Raw genomic sequence first — 13,034 nt, forward strand, 5'->3', positions numbered from 1 at the left:
AAAAAGCCGGACTCTTATTTTAATAATTAATGATGTTTGATTTAATTTTAGCTCGATTGGTATGAGTATTGTTGTCATGTACGAGGATTTGAATTTAAATACACTAAAACGCATTATCCTCTTATTTATGAGTTGGGGAAACTATGAGTAATTCTAGCCATTTTGTAAAAAAAAAAGAACAGATATGATCAGAATCTATAATAAAATTGTTCAAGAAAAACAATGATAAAATATTATATTTTTAAAAATTTAAATATTAATATTCTTATTTTATCTTAATAAATGGAAAATATTTTAGTGCACCAAGTTTCAGAATTTTTTAACTCACAAAAGTGATTAATTTTTAAAAAATTATAATACATGTTTAAATAAATCAAAATATATTAAATAAAATCATGATGATCATACAATTTGAGATTTGAAATTGAAATTCTTATATAAATTAATTTAATGTTATATTACCCATTAAAAATATTTGAAAGGTATATTTACTATTTTTTTAAAATTACATTTTAGTTTTTAATGGTAAACAAAAAATAATATCTCAATAATCATCTATGGCGGAGCCATTAAGAGACTCTGTGTCATAGTTTTTTTAAAATGATAAAATTTTAATTTAAACCTTATATAATTTATAAAAATTTAAATTAATAATAGTAAAATTAAATTTTGGCCTAAAAATGATAAAAATTTGATTCAACCATTTAAAAATATAAAGATATAGACTATTAAAATGATAAATTTATAGTTTTACTATCGTAAAAATATATAATTTAATTTTTATCTCCTCCAATTTTTTTTTTGACTTTGCCACTGATAATCACAATAATGAATGAATTATAGGTGAAAGGTAAAAAATATGTGTTCGAATAATCGATTAAATTATATTTTTTATTTTCTTATTAATAATAAATTTAAAATCAGGTTTGTGAAAAAGTATTTACAAACCCAAGTATTTAAATATTTTAAAATTTAGGGATTTTTTTATAAGAAATAATATTTGTTAGAGTTAATTAAAAGTTTAAGTAAACTATTTAATTTGATTTTCCAATTAGTGTTTTAGTCCACGCTGCAACACACATTGCATGCGTGAAACATTTTACACGTAATTTCGCCACTAAATCAAAGAACCAACAACCTTTCAACCACGTGATTTCCACTCGCGTCTTGAACCGTCCGATGTACAATCCTAAGCCCTAACATCCGTTGGATTATACACGCTCGACTTCTGTCGCTTGTTGATAAAACCCTCCTAATAAAAGAAAGGGGCGGGAATTGTTATGCAAAAATCCACCGAAAAGAGGCCGAGATTAACGCTACAAAGCAATCTAATTTCTTAAATAATCTCAAAATTAGTGGCAATTTTGGGAGAATAATAAATAAATTAAAAATAATTCTACAAATGATGAAATGATTGCAGTTTCAAGGGATGGTCCATTAGTACGTTTGTTATAGTTTCGAACTTATCTTAGCGCCTAAAGCCGCCTGTCACCTATCTCCGCTCACAGACCAATCACCATTCACTATTTCCCTTTATTAACAACAAAATTAACGGGAAATGACTTTCTTGGAGTTTGCATTATAGGAAGGGACCAATCATTATGATTCTAAATTGGTTAAAATATCTAATTGAGGCTCCAAAATATCAATATTATATCAATTATGTCATTTTATTAGTTTATGCATTAGTTTTAATCTAATCTTAAACATTTTAAAAATATATAGATTAAATTGTAAATATGTGTATACTTATTACATGAATAATTTTAAATCCAACGTGTTTAAAAAAGAATCATTAAAATTTATAATAGTTATTCTTTAATAAGTACACATTTGTTACGAAATTTGATAATAAATACTAGAGTTGCAATCAATACTAGCGAAACTAATAAAAGGACTTGATTAATATGATATCGATATTGAATGACTTAATTAGAATATTTTGAAGTTTAAAGGCTAATTTAGAATTCGGGTCATGCTTGAGGACATATGGGGCAATTAACCATAAAAAAATATTATATAGGAAAAACTTGATTAATTATATATATTAAAAAAAAGTGTGTTTGATAACATATAATTTTTTCTCAATACAAAATTTTTAAAAACAAATGTTAATAAGGTAAATAGATAAATAAGTAACTGATGTTCTTATATTTAAAATAAATTATCTATAATTTTATTAAAAATAAAATAATAAAATAATAAAATTTTAACTTTTATCTAGAACTATTCAAAACAATACAAAATTTCAAATAATTTTATAATATAAGCTCAACACACATAAAATTCCGCACTAATATTTTTCTTAATTTTTTAAATTTATCTTATGTTAATATTAAAATAAATATTATATTTTTACTTATTATAAAAAAAATTAAATAAACGAAAACTTACGTTAGATAATGTAAATAAATTTAGTAGGGTGAATTATATTTGTATGCATATTTTTTAAAATAAATAATTAAGAAAATAAAAAAAATAATAAAGAAAAAAGTAGAAAAGAGACATATGTCAAAAGCAAATCCAATGAACATGAAACAATCCAAAAATAAAAAAAGAAAAAAGAAAAAGAAATCTTTGTGGAAAAAATAATGGATTCGATCCAAACAAGGCCACCACAGAATAGTCAAGCTCTTCAAAAAAGACTCTTTTATATTTTTGGGTATAAATAATTTGAAAAATTGTAATAAAAAAAAGGGATAGGCCATTAAAATCAATTTTAGCATTAGTTTCGCCCTTCAACAAAGCCTTAACCAACTCTTTACCTTTTTTCCCATCAGTTTCCTACTTTCGTTCTTCTTCTTCTTCTTCTTCTTCTTCATATTCTTCATCTTTATCAGGTAATTATTTCATAAAGTTATATTATATGTATATGTAAAATTTAATTATTATTTTTTTTTCTTGTTGTTTTAAAATTTATGTGTTTAATCCTATATATGATTTTGGGAATTTAATTATAATAATAGAAAAATGGAGCTTTGCATGGAAGCCAAAGCGTTGAAATCAAGTGTAAGAGGAGAATTCACGAAGAACAGCCATAACCAGAACCAGCATGTTGCTTTTGATGATTTTTTTAGCTTAAACGGTGGCGTTTCGAGTGAAGAATTCTCAGTTGATTGTTTTTTTTATTTTACTAATGGAGAATTTGAAGAAGAAAATGAAGAGAAAAATTCTGCGCTTATTTTCTCTCAAGAAGAAAGAGTAACAGATGATGATAGTAACTCGAATTCAAGCAGTTCTTATTCCGGTCTTACGAATGAACTATCCGTACCGGTCATTTTCATTTCTGGATTTTTTTTTGAATTTTTTCATGCATTCTTTTACCGGTTTTTTTTAATCATTTGCAGGATTTTTTTATTGTTTTTTTTTATTTTTTCATGCATTTTTACTTTTTTTTTTAAATTTTCATGCATTCTTTCACCGGCGATTTTCATTTTAATTTTTTTTCATCTTTTGATCTTTTGCACTCATTTTTTGAACTTTTTGAAATTTTCCTGCATTCTTTTACTGGTGATTTACATTTTTATTCAATTTTAAATATTTTCATGCAATTCTTTTATTTTTATTTTCGATTTTTTTCATTCATTTTTTAGATTTTTTTTGAAATTTCGTGTTTTTTTTTTAAATTTGGTGATTCTTTTTTTGGTGTTTAGGATGATGAGATTGCAGGGCTTGAATGGGTATCACAATTTGTGGACGATTCCTTTCCCGTGCTACCATTTTCATGTCCTGTTTTCGAGCAACAAACCGAGAACCAAACACAAGCCCGGTTTGAACCAGAATCAGCACCAGTTTTTGTGAAAACTCCATGCTTTTCATCACCAATTCCATCAAAATCGAGAAGCAAAAGGACTAAACCAACCGGCAAAACATGGCCGGTCGGGTCAATCCCTCGTTTTGAGTCGTCAACTTCTTCGACAACAACGGCTTCGTCATCAAGCACTTCTTCGGGATTTTCAATTTCTTCGACACCAACTCAAAAACCCAATTTGGGTGACACCACTGAACCGCCGACAAAGAAACAACGGAGAAAATCGGTCGTTCAATCCAACGGGAACGCTTTCCAACGAAGATGTAGTCATTGCCAAGTTCAAAAGACTCCGCAATGGAGAACCGGTCCACTCGGTGCCAAAACCTTATGTAATGCTTGCGGGGTTCGTTACAAGTCCGGTCGGCTCTATCCCGAGTACAGACCTGCTTGTAGCCCCACTTTTTCCGGTGACATGCACTCCAATAGTCATAGGAAAGTTTTGGAAATGAGGAAAAAGAAAGAGTTAGCAGGGAAAGAACCGGATGAGTTGACCCCGGTTGTTCCAAGCTTTTGAGTTTAACAAGAACCCGGTTTAGTTTTAACTCTTATTAGGGTTAGCTTTTTATTAGGGTTTATAGTGTTTAGTTTCTAGAATTTAAGGGTCTAATTACGGAAATTAGGTAGGCTTTCATTTCTAGGTTTTTTTTCTTTTATATTTCCTTTTAGACTTTTTTTGGTCATTTTATTAGCAGCAGATTTTTAACGAGGAGGGCGAAATTTACAAGTTGAATTTTATAATTTCTACTATTATTATTAATTTATTATTATTTTTTAAAAATTCAAACTTTGAAATGGTTACTTTCATGTTGTTTTTGACACGTTCAAAATAGTTCAGCCGGCCATAAGGGTTTGGACTGATATATTTAACGGTCAAATTACAACCTTGGTCCTTTTAGTATACTTAAATTTAAAATTTTGTCTTTACATTTTGATTTGATAGAAGTTAATCTTTATTTCTATAATGTTATCAGTTAGTTAACAGTTAACACCCATATGAGTTCATCCTAAAAATACTTCAATAGATTGGATTTTTTATAGAATTAGAAAATCAGAAAACGTCAAATCTAAAGATAGATATTAAAACCAAAATTTTATCACAATATAAAACTAAAATCATAATTTAACCTAGGAATTGTTGAAGGATTAATTCAAAATTAACATCAACAGAAGGCAATAATGTTTCAACCGGACCGACCGAACCGACTTAGTTGGAGCAAGATTTTTTTAATAATTTTTTTATTTTTCTGAGTTTTAAAAAATTTTATTTATCAAAATAATTAGACCGATCAAATCTACTAGATCACATGTATAATTCTAAAAACATTGATTAAGGGCTTAAATATATATATTTTACCACTTCATAGATGTAATTCAGTTGATAAATTATATTCTTATACTTGAATAAATGTCAAAATTGAAATGTAGCATAGATTTTTATTTTTAGAGACCAGGAAATAAAGAACAAGTTGTTGAAATATCTGGATCAAAATGGTTAAAAATGTATTAATGGGTGCTGAGTCAGTGGTGTAAATGCCTAGAGACCCCAATGTCCCCCATGAAAATTGACAAAAAAAGAAGAGAAAAATAGGTCAATGACTCAAACTAGCCCTCTCAATACCATTTTAGTGGACCACACTATTTTCATTAAAACAAAAATGATAAACTTGGTATTGGTAATGGTAGGGCGATATTGGTATAGCCGCCCTTTGATGGTGATTGAAAATTTTAAATTTTTTTTTTGTTTTGCCATTTGTTTAGATTGTAATGCTTGGTTATGTTATAAGGATGGGTTTAAATTAGTTTATTTTTAATTTTTATACTATAAAAAAATTATGGTTAAGAATTTCATAATTGAGTGTTCAGTTTCTTTAAGAATATCTTAAATTCAAATCACAGTTGTACCAAAAATAAAATTAAAGTTAAATTTTAACAAAGTCAAAATCATTTGAACTCAATCAATCTGTTGGATCGAGATTAATAGGGACATTGATCCAAAAAAGATTTTAAACTAGTATAGACGAGTTGAAAAGAGCAAAAAGTTAAACCGAATTTTATATGTATTTTTATTTTTTATAAACTTTTTAATGATTTATTTAATTGAACTGAACAGATTAATAGGACTGACCAACCGATAGCCTGACTATGGACCACCAATCCGAATCTAAAACCCTTGAATTTCTATTCAACAATTACAATTTAATAGGATTAATAAATCTTTTAGACTACAAACAAAAAAATTGAAAATTCAATGTTATTTTTTAGACAATAAATATTAACTTGTTACAATTTGACTTTATTTAATTCATTTTAATATTACAAGAGTTTAATTAATTCATTTAATAATAGGAAAAGCTAAAAAATTCTTGATAGATACTCTCACTTTTTTTCTCTTGTTATGTTTATTTATAGTTAAGGATTTACTCTTTATGCTTTAATTTGACATAGTTTGATTATTCTATTTTTATTATAGCATCTTACTTCGGATGCAAGCGGTAAGGTGTGTGGGCATTCAACAGAAACCGTTAATCATGTACTGAGACTCTTCAGCTGTGGTGACATAGTTGGTAGTGATCAAACCGAATAAACAAGATGAATTTTTTAACATCAGTTTGGAGTGGTTTGGGATTAATCTATCGAATCCAAATTATTTTGTTTGTAATCCTAATGATTGGCCGACTCTGTTTGGTGCTACTTGTCGACACTTATGGATTAGAAGGAACAATTCGGTGTTTAATGCAGATTTCATTGAGGGGATTAGTATCTTGGAGAAAAGTTACAGAACGAGGGATGAGTATTTTCATCTCAATAAGGATTTGGCAAGCTCGATCGGGCAAAGACAAACCAAAGCTTGTAAATTAATTAGGTGGAATCCACCGGAGGATGAATGGCATAAGGTGAAGACTGATGGTGCTGTGTGCGGAGTGTCTGGGAATGCTTCAGCCGGGGAAGTATTCCGGGACAAGCATGGTAAGTGGACTTCTGGTTTCTCTAAATATATTAGTTGTTGCTCTGCTCTTAATGCTGAGCTTTGGGGAATGTAGGAGGGTCTCCAAATAGCTTGGAGTCTAGGCCTTCAACAAATTAGGATAGTATGGCAGCTATCCATTTGATTCAAGCGGAGACAATGGAGGTCCACCACTCAGTTGTGTTATGAGCAATTAAAGATCTCATTCAACGCTCCTGAAGAGTAATCAAGTTGCTGATGGTATGGCAACAATGACATTTTCAAGGCATCGGGGCAGGTGTGTTTTCTGCAACCCCCGGATGAAATCTTTCAAAGGCTACATGATGATTGATCTAGAGTGACTTGGCCTCGACAAGGCTAGTCATAATCTTTTTCCTCTTGTACCAAAAAAAAAAAAAAACTCACACAAAAATATCTAGTAAATCATGATTGGTTGATAAAAAAGTTTTTTAAGAAAATAATTCAGGTTGGTCTTCAACTAGAATAATTAAAAACTAAAGATACTATAAAAGTGGAGGACCAAATTAATGTCTAAGACTAAATATCAAATTTAAGCATAATACAGGGACTAAAATCAAAGCATAATACAGGGACTAAAATCAAATTTGACCAAACCTAATTATATGAATAAGTCAATCAAACTCAGAATTCAATGCAACGTAAAGGGTTTGTGATGCAAGCTTGTAAAATGAAATAGCAAAATAGGCAGCTTCCCTGGCAGCTGATATCATCCAAATATGAATTATTAGAACCCTTTGCAATGAATTAATAAAAGTTTAATTATGAATTTCATCCACCAACTTTACGAAAATCAGGAAGTCAGTTTAATTAACAAAGCTAAATTTTACTATTAAATTGTTAATCTGAAAATTAGTAGTTCAACAATTTATGTACACGAAATTAGTAAAAGTTAGCAATTCTACAATTTATACGCAATAAATTAGCAAAAATCAGCAATTCATCGTTTACCAATAAATGGACTAACTTATCAATTTTTGTAAAGCACAAGGTTCCAATTCTAGCAAACTAGAGAGAGTAACTTCTCAATTTTGTTAAAATTGAGGGATGAACTTCACAATTAGACCATCAATAAATATAATACATCAATGATTGAAGACAGAAAAGTCAACTCACATCCAAAAATGGAACTATTTTCCCACAGTTTGCACTGTCTAATGCCCAGTTTTGTTGACAATCAAATGAATTATTAAGCCAGATTTTGTAGATTTCTACACCTTTTATAATTTTACTCGAGAGAGGCATGGCATAATTGTTTGGCATTTAAACAGGGCATATAGGGACCTTGACCCCCTAAAATGATAAAAATATTATTTAGTCCCTTCATTTTTTTTGATACAATATCTAAAACTACCCATAATTCCTCCCTAACGCTTAGGAGGATAAACACACTCGAGCCCACACCCTCTTCCACTGGCAACAATGCTGATGCCAGCTGAGCTAAAACTCAGTTAGCAGTCTCTTCAAATTTTATATAATGGTAATATTGCACTTTGCCCCCAATTTATATAGTTCAAAGAAAGAGGACCAATTGCTTGATCCATTTTAACCTTAGTTATATGTTTTTAATATTAACCCTACTATGCATACAATATCTTGGGAAGTTTGGCAAGACTATTTGAGTCAGACAAAAAAGGGGACAAATGTAGGTTAAAAAAATGGTATGGGAAATATAATTATTAATTAAACAGTAGACAATTTGTTTATAGAAAATTTAATGAATTTGTTTATAGAAAATTTAAAGACAACTTTCCAAATACAATTAAGCTACAAAATTTAACTATTAATTGTGCAAATTCATTTTTGTCTAAAGGTAGTAGCAAATTTCTTGACGTTATCATATACTAATCATAAGATGTGTCTTTCAAATAAATAGAGATAAGTTTTTGTTTAATAAAATCTTATCAGTGATAATTATATATACAAATTTTTAAATTTTAAATCATTATTTTCTAAGTAATTTAGATGAGGATAATTTAATAAGTAAATTTATCTCAAGGCTAATACATAATTAAAAAGATCATGTTTAAAATATTTATCATCTACTTAATTAGAATTTAATTTGATAATAATTAAACATAAGTTTAAGATAAACTAAATCTTCAGTGTTCAGAAATTAGAAAGTCTCAAGATGATTAATAATTAATGATATATTTTAGTTTGAAATTATCCTATATGCCTAAGAGTTAAAAATAATTTAAATGAAAATATATTTTCTAACAAAATTCAAAATAAATGTTTTTTTTTCCCTATATGGTATTTAAGGAATGAATGAAGATGTTGAAGAAGCCTACCATTTATAGACTTAATTGCTATCAAACAATCAAAGAAACCTTATATGAACTGTTAAATCAAGCATTTGCAGTCATCAAGATCATCATCATAAAACTCAAGCAAACCACGTATAAAGATCACAAATCGAAAAATGAAAACATTTCAAACTTTATTTTTTCCCCTTTGTCATTGTATATCAACTAGCCAGAAAGGCAATTACGAGCCCTATATTCAAGAGGGTGAAACAAGGCCTTTTACATGGTCTAATAAGAACTAGGTCAAGTTACAACTATCTCCCTAGCCTTTCCTAGGATAGCATTAAAATTTAGAACATACCAAGTAAACAAGGTTGTACAGTAATAAACAGTGCTTAATCCTAAAAGAAGCACTGATAATTGTTCCGGACAACTGGGAATTGTCTTCCCTGGCCAACTTAGACAACCATGCTATGAAAAACGTAATTCTCACCCATTTTTCCCTGAGTATTAAAGTTGCCCGAAAAAAAGAATGAAATTTGAGGTTTATGAAGGGAAAGTTGGCATTACCTGAAACAGATGTAATGCTACATCAAGATGCGAAGTACAGCTAGGCCGACAGCAGATATGGAGACAAGGGTACCTATGCAGTACTTAATCACATCATATTTTGCTGCTTCCAACTGTGCTCTCAAGGCATGAATTTCCTGTAGACAATTCAATATTGGGTTAATATCTGAATGTCAGCTAAATAGAGGTTTTCAAATGAAAATAAACAAGCAAGCTCACTCTATCTAGCTTGTTTGTCAGGTTCGTAGTTTCTGCATTTTGATTGGCTAGTTCATCACGTATGCGCCTAAAATCAGTTCAGAATTAGGAAAATAAATGCATGACCGCTGAAGTAACAGAAGAAAGCAAGTACTGTAATGAAGAGAAGAAATTTAAGTTGACCTACCCTCTTTCAAGATTTAAATCCAGGCGCTGCCCGGCAGTGACCTTGTCAATTTCATACCTGTTTGAGAGACCAGTTGTATAAAATCAAGCCAGTAAATTTTTAAAGAAGTTAAAAATACATTGCCTTATGCTCCACAAAACATGCCTTAGTTCACTTCGCATTTTTTCTATGTCACCTCGAAGTTTTTCAGTTTCACGTTGCAACATAGAAAAATGATAATCCTGCATTAAAAAGAAACACTTGTAAGGAACCACACAAAGACTATAAGTATTTGCATAACCATCTGTTGGTCCACTCTCAATGATAATTTACAATGGATGCATTAGAACTAAAAAGAACATTTAGAATAACTTAATATGAGAATCACTATAACATCTAATCATGAGAAAAAACTTCCTACCAAGGGCCAAATCTTAAAAGTTGATCCAAAGAAGCTCAATGAGAAGAATTCTCTTTCAATTTCAACAGGATCTGATAAAACTGCCAAAAAACTCTGTACTCCATCTTAAACCCTGTACTTGATATGTTGTCAACCACCATTGAAGCATCTTCACCTCCTATAGTGTTCTCTAACCTACACTCTCCTTTGATACGAGATTATTCATGTCAACTTTCTCCTTAACCTCCTTCCTTCTCTAAACCCGAGCTATCATCAATAGAAGGGCAAAAGGAGAAATTACTGGAGCAAAAAAGCACTTAAGAAATTCCAAATAGAAGTATAGAACCACACTTACCCTAAATGACTCAACATCAGAAATAGCAATATTCTATGTTCAATTATTCAGCTTTGTTTAAGTGATTCTGTCCAACACACATTCAGACGTTAAATATGAAAAAAACTAAGAATAAAATTGAATATACTCGTGTTAGACCTTATGCAACAAGCAACACTAAAGTTGACACGCAAGGAAAAAAAACTTCAGTGCCATGAGATCATTGATTCAAATAGAATTGAATCCCAAATACTAAACTCAGTAAGCGATTGATAGGAAGTGTTTGGTTTGAACCAAATGGTAGTTATCTAAATAATGCAAACATAATAACAAGTCCAGCTTTGCCGATTCAGATAGGAGTACCTGAGAACTTTTTACTTCAGATTTAAACTTTGACAAATTGGCTTCTTGGAGCATCTCAATCTACAAAGTAAAACAAGAAGAAAATATCAACTAGCTGATGAAGATCATACTTAATAGAGAAAACATTAAACAGTCCTGAGTACCGAAAACAAAAAACCAAAAGGAAAATCATAAATATATCCCCTTACCTTCTGCATTTCTGCTTTAGAAACAAAAGAATGAGAAACATTCTCCAAGCTGTCGTTTAACACTTCGGTGATTGCTGCTGTTATTGCCTCTGCTTGTTTTGATGGCACGCCTTGCGCTTCCAAACTTCGAACCTATCAAATGTCCAAATAACTCATAAACTTGAAAAAAAGAGACGAAACAAATTAAGTAAATACCATTTCTATTTTATTTTCAAAAACTAAATTCCATGTCGGACAGTAAGAAAACCAGATTTCATTCAAGTGTAATACTTAAAAGCAGTAATCACTATACAAACTCCAATTATCCTCCTAATTACAAGAAACTATTCAAACCAGATTTCTCTCAGTTTTTTTCCCGGCAACCAAACAGGAAACTCTTAAGAAAAATAAAAAGGATTACCAGAGCCAATGTATCGACGAGAAATGCACGCTTTCCGTTGGATTTAACAAGTTGAGAAATCTGCCGGGATCCAATTTTGTTAACGAGGGAACTTGAATACGCATCAAACCCTAATTGAACCACGCGTTTATACGCGCTCATAATTTTTTTTTTTTCGAATCTGAGATTGATGGACCAAAAGAGTGAAAATTTTAAAAATTTCGGATTGATTGCAAAGGAAAACGAGGAAAAAACTCGATCAATTTGTGTCTGAAAAGAGAGCCAACGAAGGAAAGAAAATAAAATTAAAGAGAAAAGAAAAAGACCCGCGAGGAAAACGAGGGAGAATTTTATAGAGTCGCCAGAGTTGAAGGCGCCATAACAAATTGTTTGTGGTAAGAATGTTTAAACCGGATTGTACCGAGTTGAATCGGTTGACTCAGAAAATTGATTAGAGTCATGAGTTAGTATAAATCGGTTCATAGGATTAATTAGTTTTTAATATTATTACTTTTATTAAATTGATCAGTTTAGTAAATTAATGGTCTGATCAGTTCAACTATCGATTCGATTCTAACATGAATTTGAAAATTGGATTCAATCGATTAAAATTATCCCGAAGCCAATTCTAACTTATTGAGGATGCCTCAACTTTTGATGGACAACATTTTGAAAACTTCTTCAAAAGAAATTATTCATCCTTCAACAAAAATATAAATTAAACTTAATTTAATTTGATCATTAAAAAAAATCAACAATTAAACTTGTACAACTTAAATCTTAATTAATAAAAAATCAATTTCAATATAAATTTAAAATTAATTAAAAACTCAAAATGATTCGAGTTCATACTCATGTCTCAAGTATTCAAGCTTAAAATTTAATACAAACTGAAAATGACGAGAAAAATTAAAAAAATCGGATAACTCAATTTTATATCACCCAAATTCAACCATTTGTGACCAATTGATACGTCTATAGCATAATTGTGTTGAAAGTAATTTTTATAAAATGGATTTGGATATTTTATATCCGACAATGGTTCCTCGAATTCACTATATGGACATAAAATATTTTATTTTAATGTAAAATTATCTATTTATGAAATTTTCAACTTCAAAGAAAAATAAAATTCAACAATATTGTCAAGACTTGAGTACTAGAAACAAAAATCCCATTTTTTTTTGGAATTTCTACATTTTTAAAAGAAATTAGAATCCATTTTATTCAAATAAAAAATAAAAAGAAATTGTAGGATTTTTTTTTCGAGAACTTCTTTTCTCACTAAGCAAACTATTATTTACTAGAACGAAAGTACCTATAAAGATTGAATCAAATTAGTCCAGTAACTATCAGATAGATTCATTTTCCCTTTTATCCAATAATTATCGCC

The 13,034-nt window shown here is 29.7% G+C and overlaps 2 protein-coding genes across 5 annotated transcripts; one reads left to right on the top strand and one right to left on the bottom strand.

The window, feature by feature from the left end:
- Positions 1-1,113: 1,113 nt before the first annotated feature.
- On the bottom strand, positions 1,114-12,022 carry LOC107927964 (protein FMP32, mitochondrial). Of its 3 annotated transcripts, none has more exons than XM_016859105.2 (8): positions 11,663-12,022; positions 11,263-11,394; positions 11,075-11,134; positions 10,143-10,219; positions 9,999-10,055; positions 9,833-9,899; positions 9,614-9,750; positions 1,114-1,252 (listed from the first exon to the last, which is right to left on the bottom strand). In XM_016859105.2, exons 1-7 carry the CDS (start codon positions 11,801-11,803, stop codon positions 9,631-9,633), a joined length of 654 nt encoding a protein of 217 aa, XP_016714594.1. In that variant the 5' UTR covers positions 11,804-12,022; the 3' UTR covers positions 1,114-1,252; positions 9,614-9,630. The 3 variants fall into 3 exon arrangements, with proteins under 3 accessions (XP_016714594.1, XP_016714593.1, XP_016714592.1); XM_016859104.2 differs by lacking the exon at positions 1,114-1,252 and adding an exon at positions 7,261-7,497; XM_016859103.2 differs by lacking the exon at positions 1,114-1,252 and having other exon boundaries at positions 9,216-9,750; positions 11,663-12,021.
- LOC107927963 (GATA transcription factor 5) lies at positions 2,591-4,541 on the top strand. 2 transcript variants are annotated; one of them, XM_016859102.2, is made up of 3 exons: positions 2,591-2,840; positions 2,967-3,267; positions 3,654-4,541. In XM_016859102.2, exons 2-3 carry the CDS (start codon positions 2,971-2,973, stop codon positions 4,323-4,325), a joined length of 969 nt encoding a protein of 322 aa, XP_016714591.1. In that variant the 5' UTR covers positions 2,591-2,840; positions 2,967-2,970; the 3' UTR covers positions 4,326-4,541. The 2 variants fall into 2 exon arrangements, with proteins under 2 accessions (XP_016714591.1, XP_016714589.1); XM_016859100.2 differs by having other exon boundaries at positions 2,624-2,840; positions 2,967-3,273.
- Positions 12,023-13,034: the final 1,012 nt, after the last annotated feature.

The sequence above is a fragment of the Gossypium hirsutum genome, chromosome A03, assembly GCF_007990345.1.
Source record: "Gossypium hirsutum isolate 1008001.06 chromosome A03, Gossypium_hirsutum_v2.1, whole genome shotgun sequence".
In the NCBI taxonomy this organism is placed as follows: Eukaryota; Viridiplantae; Streptophyta; class Magnoliopsida; order Malvales; family Malvaceae; genus Gossypium; species Gossypium hirsutum.